The sequence below is a fragment of the Mytilus californianus genome, unplaced genomic scaffold (assembly GCF_021869535.1).
Source record: "Mytilus californianus isolate M0D057914Y unplaced genomic scaffold, xbMytCali1.0.p SCAF_7, whole genome shotgun sequence".
Classification (NCBI taxonomy): domain Eukaryota; kingdom Metazoa; phylum Mollusca; class Bivalvia; order Mytilida; family Mytilidae; genus Mytilus; species Mytilus californianus.
In genome coordinates this window covers 83533958-83547211 of record NW_026262723.1, presented here as the reverse complement: position 1 = coordinate 83547211, position 13254 = coordinate 83533958, and the positions used below count along the sequence as shown (strand labels likewise).

The 13254-nt window shown below is 33.6% G+C and overlaps 1 protein-coding gene across 2 annotated transcripts; it reads right to left on the bottom strand.

The window, feature by feature from the left end:
* Positions 1-3798: 3798 nt before the first annotated feature.
* LOC127708264 (L-threonine 3-dehydrogenase-like) lies at positions 3799-10111 on the bottom strand. Of its 2 annotated transcripts, XM_052213103.1 has the most exons (5): positions 9563-10109; positions 7785-7935; positions 5030-5126; positions 4656-4824; positions 3799-4070 (listed from the first exon to the last, which is right to left on the bottom strand). In XM_052213103.1, the coding sequence occupies exons 1-5, from the start codon at positions 10008-10010 to the stop codon at positions 3868-3870; spliced, it is 1068 nt and encodes a 355-aa protein (XP_052069063.1). In that variant the 5' UTR covers positions 10011-10109; the 3' UTR covers positions 3799-3867. The 2 variants fall into 2 exon arrangements, with proteins under 2 accessions (XP_052069063.1, XP_052069064.1); XM_052213104.1 differs by lacking the exon at positions 4656-4824 and having other exon boundaries at positions 3966-4070; positions 9563-10111.
* Between the last annotated feature and the right edge of the window lie 3143 nt (positions 10112-13254).

Genomic DNA, 13254 nt, shown 5'->3' with positions numbered 1-13254 from the left:
TTGTGGTTATTATGCATACTTATTTATTGTACTTGATTTTCATATGATGAAGACATAATCTTTCAATCAGTTTAATTGAGGTCTGGAGCTGGCATGTCAGTAACTGCTAGTAGTCCTTTGTTCATTTATGTATCATTGTCAATTTGCTTAGTTTCTTTTGTTACCTATTCTGACATCGGACTCGGACTTCTTTTGAACTGAGTTTAACTGTGCGTATTGCTATGTGTTTCTTTATTCTACATTGGCTAGAGGTATAGGGGGAGGATTGAGATCTCACAAAACATGTTTAACCCCGCCGCATTTTTGCGCCTGTCCCAATTCAGGAGCCTCTGGCCTTTGTTAGTCTAGTATGTTTTTTAATTTTAGTTCATTTATATGTTTTGGAGTTTAGTGTGACGTCCATTTTCACTGAACTAGCAGACAATTTTAGTTAGGGGCCAGCTGAGGACCACCTCCGGGTGCGGGATTTTCTCGCTGCATTGAAGACCCATTGGTGGCCTTCGGCTGTTGTCTGCTCTTTGGTCGGGTTGTTGTCTCTTTGACAAATTCCCCATTTCCATTCTCAATTTTATTATTTAAAACCGTTGTGACGAATGCAGCATATCCCTACTATTATCATCTATTCCTGGAAAGTACAATAACTGTTCCGGAAATAAATTTCTGGAAGATAATACAGACAGCAGACGGGATACCTTATTTTACTTCTCTTTTTCTTTACATTTGCTTCAATGGCTGAAATGACGAACTAAGTAATATTGATCTGATTGATTGCTTATTTCTTATTAAAAGTCGCGTCACAGCACTGTTTCGCGACAATGGGTATCATTTTGCCTCCTGGTTTACTTTCTGTGGATGCCAGTATGAATTGACACCCAAAACAAAAACTATTCCTTGATTGAGAATATGTAAACTCCTGAATAGTATAGAATTTTTAAGTCAGTGTGTTTTTAATTAAAAATTTGGAGTGAATACATTTTCATCGGCGTCTTTAGCGTTGTCAAGGTTTAGAGCTTCAGGAATCAAAATCAAACAGTTTTGATGGCGATTATGCACATAGAGTTTGTTAAAGTTTGCTCTAACAGCTCGATCTGTATCTAGGTGACCTGGTGAGTTTAAATTAACTAACAGCACAGGGACAATGTCGCTCCTGGAGGTGAGACCAAACCATCACACTTTAGAAAATAAACTGCGGCTTTATAAAACATAAAATGTGGTATGATTGCTATTGAGACCAACCAAACACCAGTGGCGTAGATGTTATCAACTATGGCCATTTCAATCTCTTCTGCACCATTACATGGCAAATTATACATATTTTTCTGCACAATTTCACAAATTAATGACAAAACAGAACTATTTACTTAATTATTTGTCCTTATGAATGGACAAGAAATAAAAGGAACGTTTCAAGTTGTTTTCAGTCACCAATTTTAGCTAAGAATTAATCCTTTGCAAATGATTTAATTAATGGCATGAATAATATAACTGCAAAATAGTGTAAAAAAAACAATGTAACATACTTTCTATAGCATATTTCGTTTCGCATCTTTATAATATCGTATTTTCTTTGTAGCATTCAATTGAAATCACTAGAAGTTATCTGTCAGGGAATGTATCAATCTGAACTTTTGGTAAAAATCCAAGCGTCTTTATTATGTCAAAATAGGCAGTAAAAGAGAGGAGATAGATACCAAAGGGATATTCAAACTCGTAAGTCGAAAACAAACTGACAATGCCATGTCAATAAAACGACAAACCACAAACAACAGTACACAAAACACAACATGGATAACTAATGACTGAGCAACTCTATCAAAAACCAGCAGTGATCTTAGGTGCTCCGGAAGGGTAAGCAAATCCTTCCTACATAAGACTTACACTGGCACTAGAATCAACACAGTTTGGGGCCAAATAAATGCGCGTTTCAGCTTTTTTGTTAAAAATAAAACGTGTATGTCCCAAGTTAGGAGCCTGTAATTGAGTGGTCATGGATTGTTGTTGTTTTATGTTTATTGTTTTGTAAAATTTGTTTTCGTGTTGTGCCGTTACACCACTGCCCCCAGGTTAGGGAAGGGTTGGCGCCTCCAAACATGTTTCACACCGCCACATTTTTTATGTGCCTGTCACAAGTCATGAACCTGTAATTCAGTGGTTGTCGTGGGTTTTTGTCGGTCATATTTGTTTTTCGTAAATTGTTTTGTTATAAATTAAGCGGTTAGTTTTCTCAATTGAATTGTTTCACATTTTTCTTGTCGGGCCCTTTAAAGCCAAATATACGGTATGGGTTTTTCTCATTGTTGAAGGCCATTCGGTTGACTATAATTCCTTACATCCACTTCATTTGAACTTTGGTGGATATGTGTCTTATTGACAATCATACCACATCTCCTTATTTTTATACTAACTGTGTACTTGATGTTATTTTAGTGTGTTCGATTCGACACCTAGAAATAACACACTTTTTTCTATTAGTTAAATCATTCAAAGTGTTTACAATTTCAGGTTTAATTGCATGTAATTTATTAGTAGAAAGTTTGCTCCCAATTCTAATAATTTTCTCTTATGATAGGTCTAAAATCCGTGTATGTTATATCACATTGATAAACTTGATCTTTGTTTGCCTCTTGGTATACAACTGTGTTTCTGTGGATGCCAGTATGAATTGACACGCAAAAAAAAAAGACTATTCCTTGATTGAAAAAGTTTAAAATCCTGATAAAAGTATAGAATTTTTAATTCAGTGGATTTTTAAATTAAAATTGGAGTACCGGTAAATAAAATTTGCATCAGTGGCGTAGTCGGTTTTCTGTTAGTTGACACTTTAACCTATGATGGCAAAATGGGTCATCCTTTTTTCATGGCGATTATGCACATTGGTCTGCATTGAGGTAACCAGGCGGGTTTACATTACCTCACAGCAAAGGGATATTATGTCATACATACTGCCACATTTGTACCGCGGTACATGTCGCTTCTGGAGATGATACAAAAATGTCACCTTTTAGATATTAAAGCTTTATAAAAAAAATTAGGAAGATGTGGAATGATTGCTAGCGAGACAACATCTATCTTTGGATAAAATTGTAAGAATATCTTTGAAAGCCTCTGACAAAAGTTCTTACTAAAGGAATGGATCTGAAACCAACAACACTAAAATTTGGACAAAATGTTGCCGGTTTCCAGTAATCTTTTGAGCCATTTGTCCAACTTTTACCAAAATTAGTTTGAGAGTGCCTCATGGGATGAACAAGATTCCTATTTAAGGTCAGAGTAGCAATAGATATACTGAAATTGCATTTTTCCGAATAATATATTTTGAACCATATGTCAAACCTCCACCAAACTTAGCTAAGAAAAAGACCCGAAGAAAGAACAAGACCATCTTTTGATTATTTTTTTTTCAGTAGGTCAAAGGTCAATGTCTGAAACTTGGGAAAAAGTGCCCTTTTCGCGGCAATTAATAAGATTTTAACTGATACGTTTGTGGATAATACGCCTTGGGTAGATACAGGCACCTTTTGATATCAAGTTACTTTGTCGAGGGTCAAAGTCACAGCAGCAACTGAAAGACCGAAATAATGACAACATTTTGTTTCCAAAATATAATATCTTTTGAATCTATGTCCAACTTACATCAACCTTTAATAGCTTGTAAATGCCCCTTTGAAAAGAACAAGAAATTAAACTTGTTTTTGGGTCAGCAGGTTAAAGGTCGATGTAACAAAAACTACCACAGGTTTGAGAAGACACTTGAATATTGGGTCTGTTAAATTCTGGATTCCTCTGTAAATACACAAGATATTTCAACATATTTTATTAATTTTCTAAAAGTTTACACCTTTATATATAATTCTTTAATTTATTCAATTATTCACTTGGATACAACACAATTTTGCAACCTTTTCCACTAAACAATACTTGGAATGCATCTTCAAACTTCGACATTGGGAATCTGTGTGAGATCAGTGCGTTTACATCGACTTTGCCGTCCGCAACGAGAGCTTCAGTGTTCCTCCATGTGTGAAATATACGTCTGCCGTGTACAGTTCTTAGAGTTAAAGCCTTGAATACTACAACGAAATCAATAATTATGATACATTCAGAACAAATCATATATTATCTTTCCTTAAAAAATAGCTATGATTGTTTGATTCTTACATAAAACAAAGAAGAAGTGGTATGATTGCCAATGATACCACTATCCACCAGAGATCAAAAGACGTAGTTATATATGCAACTTACTGTTTTTATTAATTTTGGTTGCGATAAGTATGCTAAAATAATCAACTTAAGATTTTCTTGGCAGTATATATTCTAGAAAATTTGAGAAGTCATTCAGTTACTGTAAAGAGTCCTCTTAAATTGTTTAAGTCATACATTCATGTATTGAGGGAAGGACAGGTAAGGGTTTATTGCTTTCTTTGCTCATAACCATAATCAAATGCGATCGAGGACAACAAAAGTTTAAAAACTCACAAATATAAATGGTTTTAGGACATCAAACCCTTTAAAAGGGCTGAAAGAACCAAACCAATCTAAGGTCAACTTGGGCAGATATACAATCTTTATTACAATTACACACTTTATAAAATGAAGCGACTCATTATTTTCGGAGTAGGTGTCATTTTGCTAACTGTCTCCACAACATAGCTCACCAATATCCTGTAGAACATTCTCTACATGCAGTGGTTGTTTAGGTAGTCCGACCATAACCATCGTTCCACCCTTCCTTAGTAAAGAAAAGCTAGCATTAACCATTACAGGGGCTCCGGAACATTCACAAACACGTCCAAAACCATCACCTTCTGTAAATTCCATAACAAACTGTAAAAAGTAAGGTGGTTTCAGCTAAGCAAATTCACTGTTAAGAACACAATGAAAAAAGGTTCCAAAATAATTCTAAGACTGAGATCTAGACAAAGATATAAAGCATTTGAGACTGATTTAAGCTCACAATATCATATAGTTAAAAACTCACAATATCATATAGTTAAAAACTCACAATATCATATAGGTAATTATGTCTTACCTCTTTCAGGTCTTTTTCTTTGGTATTGACTGTTACGTCAAATCCCACTTTCTTGGCTAGCTCGAGTCTGTTCGGGTCAATATCTGCTCCAATTAGCCTGTAGTTAAATCATACAATAAGTTATTTACCAACAAATTTTAAGGCAAAGTTACAGGTGTAAAAACGTTTTAATTGGATTAGTTATTGGAGTAACTCCAGGAATTATTGGAGTAACTTCCAGGAATTATTGGAGTAACACTTCCAGGAATTATTGGAGTAACTTCCAGGAAAATGTGTCCACTGCTCTTCATCGTGTTGAGCTGTGTACTCGTATATATGTATACTATTAAAATACCAGTTCTATTCTTTAATTTGGAAGCGATCACAATAAATTAGAAACGTCTGAGGCACCGGGAGTCTGTATTTACTTAAACATATATTTACTTTTAGGGTGTGTGCATGTCTATGCATGTTTTAATGTGTCAATTGTTGTGAAATATTGATTTGAAGGAAAACTGTGTGGGTATTTTTTTTAAATATGGTGTAAAATCATTTTTTTAATCTCTAATTAACGAGCGACCATTATCCAAGAATAAAAAGTGAGCAAGTGCGGAGATCTAATTTTCACTAGATTGCGCAGCCACGAATAAATTAGCGTCTATCTGCTCACAGAGATCTGATGTCTAATGATACACAGAACTTTGCTAACGGACACTGTAGACATAACCAAACATTATTATGTCTTTGTGGTGATCACATCCTACATAACTGGCTATCGGTACGGCAGATACAGTATAGGATGTGTGTTCTTATTAAAAAAAATTTTTTGGCTATAGTGTACAGCAGAATGTTATCTGCTTGACTTTGCAACACAGTTGCAGTATGTGGTTAACCAACTAAATTATCATCTACCATTTATAAACTACTGCATAAGCTGTCAAATGAAAATGATGTAAATTTTAGTTGGTTAAATTATACAGAATCTATTTTTAATGAAACAGGATTATCTTCTGTGTGGTTATCTCAAACATACATATAAGTGACATTTGGTTAAAGAATACCATCAGAAGATCACCCCAAGATCCAGTTTCAACAAACATGCACTGGTTTTCAAATGTGCAAGCATGTTCGAAGACATTAAATTATCGAATTTTTAAGGATACTTTTGTCTTTGAGAGAGAATTTCGCGATATTTACACTTTACGCAACTTTAGAACCATCAACCATAAATTAGCTATTGAGATAGGGAGATGGACAAATATTCAGAGAGATAGACGAACTTGTAAATTGTGTAATTCAAAAGATCTTGGAGATGAGTTTCATTATATTATGAAGTAAAAATATGCCAGAAAAAAGAAACACATGTATTGAGAAAAAGAATGTATCTCGCCCAAATATATTGACGATTAAGGAACTTATGAATTTAACCAAAAAATCTAAATTGAGAAAGCTGTGTACCTTCATTAGATATATAAATTCCCATGTGTGCTCTCCTGGCTAAATACAATCAGTATAATTGTAATCAGTGTACATCTTTTGCTCTGTGTATACATATATTCATGTCTGTATTTATTCATTGATGTCATGTAGTCATTGTAAGGATAAATTGACAAAAGAAAACTCAAATTCCTACAAAAACTGTGTACCTTAGACATTTCCTTTCTTTCTAAAAGAATATTCCTCACCAGATTGTTTACATTCTTTTTAGACACTTAAAGGAAGCACTATGGATTTATTACTGATATCATTGACATTTTAAAACAGTATGGACTTGTTATTTACCTTCTTGGTTATATCATAGATGGGTTTATACATCTATGGTTATATTGAAGATGGAACAATTTGAAAGTCTATCGTTTATAGTGCAGTTGATAGGATACAGTTAAACAATTGGTTAAATCGGGTTAAAGACAGGTTCAGTACAGCTTTGCTGTGAATTAAGCATGTATGACGACGAAATCTTGTTTCAAATGTTATATTACTCGGTATTACTCGGTCGACACTGACACATTTTTCCAACATGGATGAATCTGTTCAGTTTCTCAAACTGTTGTCCAGTGTGTAGCAGAATATAGTCGATCTCTGAGACAGTGATATTAGGCGTGCCAATACATGATATGTTACTGCATAAATACTTTTAATGTTGCTTGTATAAACAAATCATTTATCTATTATGTATCTACCTTATTCCTTTTGCTTTCATACTGATATTTTGTTTGTTATTATGACATTTACTTATATTCACTAATTGCATGTTCATTTAATCTCATTTGTGAGGAATTAAAGATATGAATGAATGAATGAATGCCAACCTTTGCAACATTCAAAAACATAAACTTGTTCAGTTATCGTAATTGCAAATATATAAAGTTAATGTTTGAAATATATTGAGAAATGCAGTTTCTTTTTTTTTTCGCGAGCAGTATATTATTTTGAAAAAAATCCAAGAATTCAAACTGAAAATTTCATTCTCATTGTTATAAAATAATTCAGAAAGTTTTTATTCAAGACTTTTATTGGAAAATTTAATTGCCTCTTTTGTTTTGTTTTTATTTCTATTCTTTCTGTTCTTATGTTTTGTTAATTGTTTATTTGCTTGTCCTTGTTTTGCATATGAGTTTTTCTTTATGGTAGGGGTTGTTTGTGTGTGTTGTATGGTGGTGTTGTGAACAATCTCTTACTGATGTCAAATGGAATGCAAATCAATCTGAAATTCCTATAAACCTTAAACACCGTGTTCAATCTTTCGTTCAATAGAATAAATTAAGTAAACCACCTTTTAGCTCCTTCAGCTTTAGCCACCATTCCAGCTAACAATCCAACTGGTCCACACCCGATGATAAGAGCATCTTCACCTGCAACATCTAATCTCTCAACGGCATTATGTGCCACACCTAGCGGCTCTAGCATAGCTGTTTGATCCGCGTCTGAAATATGGTTAATAATTTACTCTACATTTATTTGTTTTATAAAAGCTTTTAATTAATGAAGAAATTATCCCAATGCCATTCTGTACAGGAACCTGTTGTTCAGTGGTTGTCGTTTGTTGATGTTGGCCATTCTGTACAGGAACCTGATGTTCAGTGGTTGTCGTTTGTTGATGTGGGCCATTCTGTACAGGAACCTGTTGTTCAGTGGTTGTCGTTTGTTGATGTGGTTCATAAGTGTTTCTCGTTTTTTATATAGATTAGACTGTTGGTTTTCCTGTTTGAATGGTTTTACATTAGTCATTTTTAGGGCCCTTTACAGCTTGCTGTTCGGTGTGAGCCTATGCTCCGCGTTGAAGGCCGTACTTTGACCTATAATGGTTTACTTTTACCAATTGTGACTTGGATGGAGAGTTGTCTCATTGGCACTCATACCACATCTTCTTATATCTATCCTTTCACAGTTGATACAAAAGACAACCATTGTCTACTAGTGGCGGTAAGCAATGTATAATTAATTGCATCACATGATCAGGATACTAGAATATACATCTCAAACCCACATAAAAACCTTAAACAAAAAGTAAAGTCTTTAATGATTCCAAACTGACAAGAAAAGCGATAAAGATAGACCATAGGCATATGAAATGCTAATCTGGGAAAACAGAATGGTCCTTAAAATATACGCATTCGTGAATTTATGTTATGAACAGATATTACTAAGGGTCCCCACCCCGATGCTTCAACACAGCGTGCTTCAGTGACAAGATATTTTATAGACTTAGTGTATAATATAAAAATAAGGAGATGTGGTATGATTGCCAATGAGAAAACTATATATCCACCAAAGTACAAATGAAGTGGATGTAAAAATTGTCAACTTTATGAAAAAAAAAAAAAGGTTTTTATTATTTGAATACTATCAGACGGCAGTAACTCAGTTGATATCTAAAAATATGTTTGTATTGGTATTCATGTACTTCAATTTCACGAACTACGGAATTGTTCTTTTGTTTTCTGAAATTGTGTGTCGATATAAAACGAAATCTAGCTTTGTGTGTAAAGTGCCTCAAAGTCATATTAAAGTAAAAGTAATGTTACTGACATATGTAATGTATGTGTAGCTGGAATAAGCGATATGCATGATAAGAACATTTATTTTAATAAAGCAAACATAATGTTGTTGAGAACTGTTATAGTATTAACGCTTATTGTAATAGCTTGATAGCACATATTATGAATAATACCTCCACGCAATGTAGTTATATTATAAAATATGCGTCTCTTATCATTGAGAAAAAATGTCTTTGTATATGTCTTTTTTTGTTGTTTATTTTTGTTTTTGTATTTTGTAAATGTCAGCTGGTATCATTCCTGTATTGGAATTTACACCAATAAAATTATTTGATTTTATTTTATTAAATTAAACTGATTTATTTTCAATAGTAACTGTTATAGGTATTTTAAATAGTTTTAGCCACGAAAATATACTATTTTGCCAACCAAGAGGCCAGCGAGATTTAAATGTAAAAACTTTATCAACTGTTACTATATAAATGGACTATATTTAGAACGTTTAATCTAAGGGTCAATATATAGGATATAAGTGGGTGTTTTTTCCACTTACTTAAATTTCTCGTAAGCTGATACAAATACTTCGCTGAGACTATGGTATACTCTGAACATGCACCATGCTCCGTTTTCTTGCCATGTCCAAACTGTCCCATGTTTTTACAAATTTCACGACAATCATTCTTGCATTGGAAACAACTTCCACAAAAGTAGTGGTTCTCAACTCCAACTTTTGTTCCTACAGCGATGTCGGCTTTTGGTCCACATTTAACAACTGTTCCTGCACATTCGTGTCCTGGTATAAACGGCACCGTGGCTATAACTCTTGCAACTTCATTCCACATGTACAAAGATATGTCGGATCCACAAACTGAAATTGCATCTACTTTAAGTAAGACTTCGTCATCTTTAGGCTCAGGAACAGGTACATCCTTGTATTCAAAAGAACTACCTTCTTTCGTTTTCACAAGAGCTTTCATAGTTTTTGGAATAGTGGTGGTCATCTCTCTGGCTAAAGTAGAGTAATTGTTAGTTGTTACATATCATTTGATAAAATCTAATATAATATCTACAGTAAGCCATCGGTGTCACAAACAAAGTATTGATATTTAGTCCTATTATATGAAATTGTTTTCTGAAGTATTGTAGACAGCATTGGAGCAAAAAAAGACACGAATGAATGAACATTTTGTCAGCAGCTTAAATATCTTAAGTATGGCAATAATATTTATGAGAAAAGTATAATTAATAAAAGATATATTGATTGTGGAAAAAAGGTGATTTGACCAAAATTTATTATAAATTACAAAAACAGCTTCAAATTTTGAAATGTACACATATTTTACGTCCTAAGAATCAAATATCTTCGTTTTGTCAACAATTTCGGTTTCAGAATGTCACGAAGTCCTACTTAACTTGTTCGTTATGCCAGTGTTTGTAGTCGCGTTTTATATTTTGATTAACGTAATTTATGATAGCTGGTAAATTAATAAGGAAGGGATAACGTTATCACAAATCAATAATTGTTTTAACTAAATATTTTCATAGATACAAAGATTTGGTAAGGAAGTTTTGTTGTATCTGTAGTTTTTTTAAAATCAAAAATGGGATATCACATTCTAATTTTACGGTGATATTATTTATAGAGCCCACAAATTTAGATACGATCCATCTAAGCTCATTAATGCTTTGAATAAATTTGTTCTTAAAGGTTATCAATTTAATATTTTACTAAAACTTTGAATTTTGTTCTTACCTGTACTTACATTGATTTTGTTTTTGAATTATATAATATAAGTTGGCATCTATATGCTATTTACTTATATTCTGGCATTGCAAAAGGTCATGCGTTTCTCAGACTGTTTATGACGTCTTTACACTAAAACTGTTGGATATTTACTGATTGATGCTTTAGCCTGAGATAACTTACATGATTTATTAATAAGTTGTAATTGACTTTGAACTAGCTTTCAGTAACTCTTATATCGGTGTTTTGTGTTAATTGTAAGTTGTTTTTTTTTGGCGAGGGGGGGGGGGGGGATAGGTTTTTGTGCTTCTTATTGATCTATTGAGTTAAGCTATTTGCAACTGATTTGTACGGTTTGTTCTTATGTTAAGCTGTTACACCACTGTCTGTCATATCGGTTTTTCATAAATTGGATTACTATAAATTAGGCCGTTAGTTTTCTGGTTTGAATTGTATTACCGTACCAATAAGGTTTATAATTAGTAAAAAAAAACTTTTAATTAATATGTCTTAATTATAAAAATAAGAAGATGTGTTTTGATTGCCAAATAATTTAATTTTGGATGTAACACGTCTTCTGATTGGCTGAAAGTATTTTGTATATCAGCTCATAGACATAATTTTGTCATGTGACCGTGACGTCATCAACGGTTTTATCATGATTTACTCCTTTTTGTCGAGCCTTCGACTTTAGTCGAAAAAGCGAGACATAGCGATCCTACATTCCGTCGGCGTCGTCGTCGTCGTCGTCGTCGTTGTCGTCGGCGGCGTCCACAAATATTCACTCTGTGGTTAAAGTTTTTGAAATTTTAATAACTTTCTTAAACTATCCTGGATTTCTACCAAACTTGGACAGAAGCTTGTTTATGATCATAAGATAGTATCCAGAAGTAAATTTTGTAAAAATAAAATTCCATTTTTTCCGTATTTTACTTATAAATGGACTTAGTTTTTCTGCCGGGAAATATTACATTCACTCTGTGGTTAAAGTTTTTAAAATTTTAATAACTTTCTTAAACTAACTTTTTTAATAACTTTCTTATAACCAACTGTCCTAGTAAAATGATGAGACTTGATGTCATTCCAGGAATTTCAGACCATGATATTGTGTATGCAGAAATGAACACCAATCCAATGACAAACAAACAAAAGCCAAGAAAAATCCAACTGTATAGAAGAGCTAAATGGGACAGCATAAAAGAGGATATGAATTTGCTTTATATCAAAATTCAAAAAGAAAGCCTGAACAAGAAGACAAACATCAATATACTCTGGAACATGTTCAAAGAAGACCTAGAAAGCAGTACTAACCAGCATATACCTTCCAAAGTATGCAAGACTAAGGACAAAAACCCATGGATAACCCAGGAAATCAAAAAACTTATGAGACGAAGAGACCGAGCTTATAAAAAGAAAAAGAAATCAAACCATGCTACTGATGATAAAAGATTTAAACAACTGAAACAAACCATCCAAAGAAAATCAAGACAAGCCTATTGGAAGTATATAGAAGACATAATAACTCCAGAAGATAACGAGGACATCCGTTCACCAACAAAAAGATTCTGGACCTATATCAAACACAAGAAAAGTGATAAAAATGGAGTAGCACCACTTAGAAGAAATGGGAAATTAGAAACTGACCCAATAAATAAAGCAAATATTCTAAATGATCAATTTCAATCAGTCTTCACTGCTGCATGTCCAATCAGTAAACGAGATTTTGAAAAGAAAAAACTCATGTCAGATCTACCAGAAAATTATCCAGACAGCGAACAAATAATCATCACAATTAATGGAGTGGAAAAACAGCTGAAAAATCTAAAACCACACAAGGCTGCTGGACCAGACAACATCAAGCCAATGATTCTGAAAGAACTAGCCAGTGAAATTGCTCCAATCTTAACCATCATATACAATTTTTCAATGGAGGAAGGAAAGATACCCGATGACTGGCGAACTGCAAATGTCACTCCGGCATATAAGAAAGGCCAGAAATACATAGCAGCTAACTATAGGCCAATATCCCTAACATGTATTTGCTGCAAAATAATAGAACACATAGTCACCAGTAACATCATGAAACATGCAGAGGTAAATAACATACTATACCCATTACAACACGGCTTCAGAAGTAAAAGATCATGCGAAACACAACTCCTTGAATGTATCGATGACATCACAAAAAACCTGGAAAACGGAAAACAATCAGATCTGCTAATACTTGACTTTTCAAAAGCTTTTGATAAGGTGTCCCACAGCTTACTCCTCCATAAATTACACCATTATGGCATCCGAAGTAAAACAAACAAATGGATAAAGGAATTTCTCACCAATAGAACCCAGGTAGTAGTTGTTGAAGGCGAAACATCTGACAAAGTAAAAGTAGAATCCGGAGTACCGCAAGGATCAGTATTAGGACCCAGTCTTTTTCTGTTCTACATCAACGACCTACCAGAAGGCTTACACTCCACAGTGAGACTGTTTGCGGACGATACTGT